Consider the following 4,729-nt stretch of genomic DNA (forward strand, 5'->3'; position numbering starts at 1 on the left):
TTGGAGTAAGGATAAAATAGATCACACTCTTCAATATATAGAACAAAGGGTGGAAGCAGGATTTGTGTATTATAATGTGTAAGTCATCACAAATCCTAAAGGTGACAGCTACAGTTTGCTCATAACTAAAAGACAATAGAGCAGAACAAGTGAAAAGGAGATGTAAGATACGAGATAATAAAGCCTGGTGTTAAAAGTATACCAATGATATGGCAGGACAATAGAAAACAGTACTTCATATTCCTGAGAAACAAACTCATTTATACCACTAATATATGTGAAAGCTATTATTGGCACAGTTCTTTAGGGATTAAATATAATCCTTGATATATAATATAATATTTGATTTATATGCTGTATATAAAATCCATCTTTTTCTTCAAAAGGAATGGCACCCAATACTTCCATGGGAATAAAATAGACCCAATAGATAGTTGATGAATGCTTGTGAACACTCCAATAATGCCTAGAATAAAGACTCTTCTTCAAGAAGATTGCCTATTATAAACTTTCAACAGTCACTTGGAAATTTTATTCCAATCAGCCATTTAAGTGGTTTTTCTAACACCCAGGAGCAGACTAAACACTCTCCTCATTGCTGCCTTCATCTCTCTGTTCCTGAATGTATAGATGACTGGATTTAGAAATGGAGTCAAAACTGCATCAAATATGGCTAGAAATTTGTCCAGAGGTGTTGAAGGAGTGGGGCACACATAGAAAAATATCAGTGGACCAAAGAATAAAACCACCACCGTAATATGAGCTGATAGAGTGGAAAGAGCCTTGGATGAACCTCCTGAGGAGTGTTTCTGAAGAGCAGCCAGGAGGAAGATGTAAGAAAGGATGAGCAGGAAGAACGCCCCCAAGGAAATGAACCCACTGTTAGCAGTGACCATGGACTCCAGTTTATGGGTGTCTGTGCAGGCGAGTTTGATGAGCCAAGGTATGTCACAGTAAAAGCTGACCAGTACATTGGGGCCACAGAAGGGCAAGTTAACAACAAAAGCCAACTGGGTTGATGAGTGAATGAGACCAGTGGTCCAGGCACCCGCTAAAATAAAAATGCACATTCGTGGGCTCATGATGGTCAGGTAGTGCAGAGGCTTGCATATGGCCACATATCTGTCAAAGGCCATGGCTATGAGCAGCACCATCTCAGTGCCCCCAACAGCATGACTAAAGAAGATCTGAGCTATACAGCCCCCAAAGGAGATGACTTTCTGCTTTCTGAAGAGATCACAGATCATCTTGGGTGCCGCAATAGAGCAAAATATCAGATCAATGACAGAAAGGTTGGCCAGCAAAAAGTACATAGGGGAATGCAAGTAAGGGTCAGAGGTCACAGTGACAACTATGAGGAGGTTTCCTGTCAAACTGGACATATAGAAGAAACAGGAAAAGCAAAAAAGAAAAATCTGGATCTCCCAGGAATTGGAGAGTCCCAGGAACACAAATTCAGACACTACAGAGTGGTTTGGTCTATTCACAGGCTCATGTGGTAGATTTACTTTCATGTTTCCTAAAGGAAAAAATGAGAAAATTCAAATTATTAGTATTATATTATTTTCCTCTATGGAAAAGTGTATGAATTATTGGAGCCAAATATTACCTGAGCATCTCACAAAAATCTAATATTGTGTTGACCACTAAATGCTGTTGTTACATATGTCAGTAAATGTGCTTCATCAGGGCTTGCTAACACCAGGAATATGTGCAGTCTAGTGGACTGGTACACCTGTGGCACCTGATAAAACCACATAGAGCACTGACATTAACTCACTGTGATGGTGTATGATCAATGCTAACCATTCTCTCCCTGAAGGAGTAATAGCCAATTTTGTATTCCAGAAAGACAAAAACTATTACATGACAGAGATTTGTAGAATTCTATGACTGATTTTGTTGCTCACACCAGAAATTATATTTCTCTAATTTACACTTTTGAAGATGTCACTCATGCTTTAATACTCAAATTGAATGGCAACTCATCTGTCACACCTTCCTCATGACCCTCTTATGCACCCAAACTTACTTACCTTACTTGTTGGTCATGTATCCGTTCTTCCCATATGATTATAAACTGATCAATAATAAAATCATCATCCCTTCAAGTTTTTATTTCCATAGTTTCCCATATAATGTCTTGCAAATACTAAGTGATCAAAAAGATTTGAGTTCACAAATGATTGGGATGAAATAGTTTCTATTAATGTATAAAAATTAATGTATTAAATTGAATTTAAAAAGCATGAAAGTGTTTGGGGAAAGAGCACTTTAGGCAGAGACAACCAATAGCAAGAGCAAAGCCCTGAGATGGGAGCTCACATGCCAAGTTCAAAGAACCATAAAGAGATTAAAGAGGCTGGGCCAGAGTATGTGAGGAAGGAGTGTGGATAGGGTTGAGAAGCCAGGGGAACACAGACCATATAGGTCGTTATAGGTCTTCACATGGGCTTTTGTTATTACTCTGAAAAATTACCCAACAACTGGATTTTGAACAAAGAAACAAAAAAGTCTACCTCACATTAAGGGATTAGTCTGACTACTACATTGTGAATACACTTCAAAGTTTCAAAGATAGCAACAGGAAGATAGGCTAAAAACACATCTTTTTTTTTTATCTTGAGCAAGCAATGATACAAGAGATGATGTTACTCAGACTGTGGTGGCAGAGGTAGTGGCAGTGAAGAGTAGATCCTGGATATATTGAGATGATACATAGGGAACTGGCCTTTTGGAGACAATGAAACACTGCATTTCACTGGAGAATTTTCACCTGAAAATAAACAAAAATCCCCAATCCTACAAGAAAATATGCATAGTACTGATAAATGCACATTCAGTTACAAATTTAATGAGGATTCTAGAATAAGGAGATGTTTGAAGCTTTAAGAAGGAGCCTGGGGTTGTGGCTCATTGGTAGACCCCTGAACATGCACAAGGCCCTGGCTTCCACCCCAGCACCTCACCCTCCATAAAAGGGGGGAGGCTGAAGCAAACACACTTTGCTTTCCTTGACTATTATTTTCTTTCCTTCTCTCTTCTTAACTAAAGGCCATTGAAGTTACAAATTATAATTATTTAATATTTGTTCTCTAAGTCCCATCCCTTGTTTTACAAATTTACATGGATTTGGTCAGCCTCCCAGATGAGATTCTTATGCATTTTAAAGCTCAGATTTATAGAATATGGAGAAAATGAATACCCTACCAGGAATGAAATGTATGAAAAAAACTTCCATTCTGGTTCATATCAGAGGCATATCCAAATTATTTCAGCCACACTACTTGAAAACTCAGCATCTCTCTTTTTTTGGCCATTCCTATGCTTTTTATAATTCTGATAGTCCAAATATTCTTCCCTGCTCCCAGATGGACTTTCTGGTTCTTTGTTTTAAACCTGTGTCCACTTACTTCATTAACTTGCTTCAAAATAAAAATATTATCAGGGACTCTCTCAATAAATCTTTACTGTACTTGAATTAAGTAACCAATTCAGCTACGCTGCCTCTTAAGTCTAATTTCCATGTCCCTGAATTTATTATTTTTCCTGAAGTTCATTTACATTTACTTTGCATCGGGGTGACCAAAATTAGTCTGAAGAATAAAAACATCTAAGTTCCCAACAAACAAAGGTCATAGAAGAATGATTATTCCCCCCCCAATAATACCATTATAACAATTTTTTATGTCACAGTTTAAAATGATCCTGTGGATCTGTAAATAGGCATTCAGGAAAGGCAGGTGGGGTGGGATGGGGTGTCTGAAAAAAGATCTTACCACTCAATCCTTCTCTAAATTCTGAGTGTATCATTTGGTTTTAGTTCCAGTAAAGGTACTAAACTGTAGTGAACTTCTCCTTTTTCAACTTTTCTGAAAAGACAGAAATAAAACAAAGCAAGTAGTCCTAACTTTGAACTTCTGTAGGTTATGAATTTCCTTTCATTCCTGTTGAAATGGTTAATGATATAAAATGAGTAAATTCTTTACTAAAGCATTTCTGGAACTCCCAAATGCCCTGTTTATGCTGAAGATGTCACATTTGCTGACCTCAAGTTTCCCTATAGCCTTGATATCACCCTTGAAACCAAGACACATTTTTAATACAGGTTAAAAGTCAAAGTCAGTTATTTACTTTTTCCACAATATGTACTCCCTAGTATGATCTGTTTCTTCTTCTTGACATTATTACTTACCTGACCATAACCAAAAAGTTATTTGACATCTGCAAATGGAGATTCTACCACTAGGCTATTTTTCTGTAACTGAATTTAATATATCAAGTCCATTTTCTTTCTGTTGTTATCTTCACTTTCTGTCTTTGCGTCTACCTGTTCCCAGACCACAGCATCTTCAGGTAATCAGGCTCCCTGAGTAGCTGAGTTTTTGGCTTGTGTGACTGCTATTATATAAAAAAAACTAAAATAATCAAAAAGATGGGTAATTACTAGCATTGGAGAATAACCAAGTACTTCTGCAGAAACCTGGATTTGCCAGGTTTTCTCATGTTGTCAGGGGAATTGTCCCTGAAACCCAATTGGTTTAGGAAGAATAACCAGAAGAAATCTTTGTAATGAGTCACTGGAGAGGAAACAAAACTGAAACTGGATATTTTAAAGTATCACCTTGTGTGAACAGCAGTGCATGCCTGTAATCCTAGCAAATCTCTAGGCTGAGGGAAGAGGATCACAAATTTGAGGCTAGCCTTCGCAATTTAGTGAGACCCAGTC

General features: G+C 37.5%; 1 protein-coding gene across 1 annotated transcript; it reads right to left on the reverse strand.

Annotated features, from left to right (window-relative positions):
- Window positions 1–548: 548 nt before the first annotated feature.
- On the reverse strand, window positions 549–1,514 carry LOC124104062 (olfactory receptor 4F15-like). The gene has a single exon (XM_046460723.1). It carries the CDS (start codon window positions 1,512–1,514, stop codon window positions 549–551), a length of 966 nt encoding a protein of 321 aa, XP_046316679.1.
- Window positions 1,515–4,729: the final 3,215 nt, after the last annotated feature.

The sequence above is a fragment of the Marmota monax genome, unplaced genomic scaffold, assembly GCF_021218885.2.
Source record: "Marmota monax isolate L192 unplaced genomic scaffold, Marmota_monax_Labrador192_F-V1.1 WCK01_AAM20220418_F8-fsc00001, whole genome shotgun sequence".
NCBI lineage: Eukaryota > Metazoa > Chordata > Mammalia > Rodentia > Sciuridae > Marmota > Marmota monax.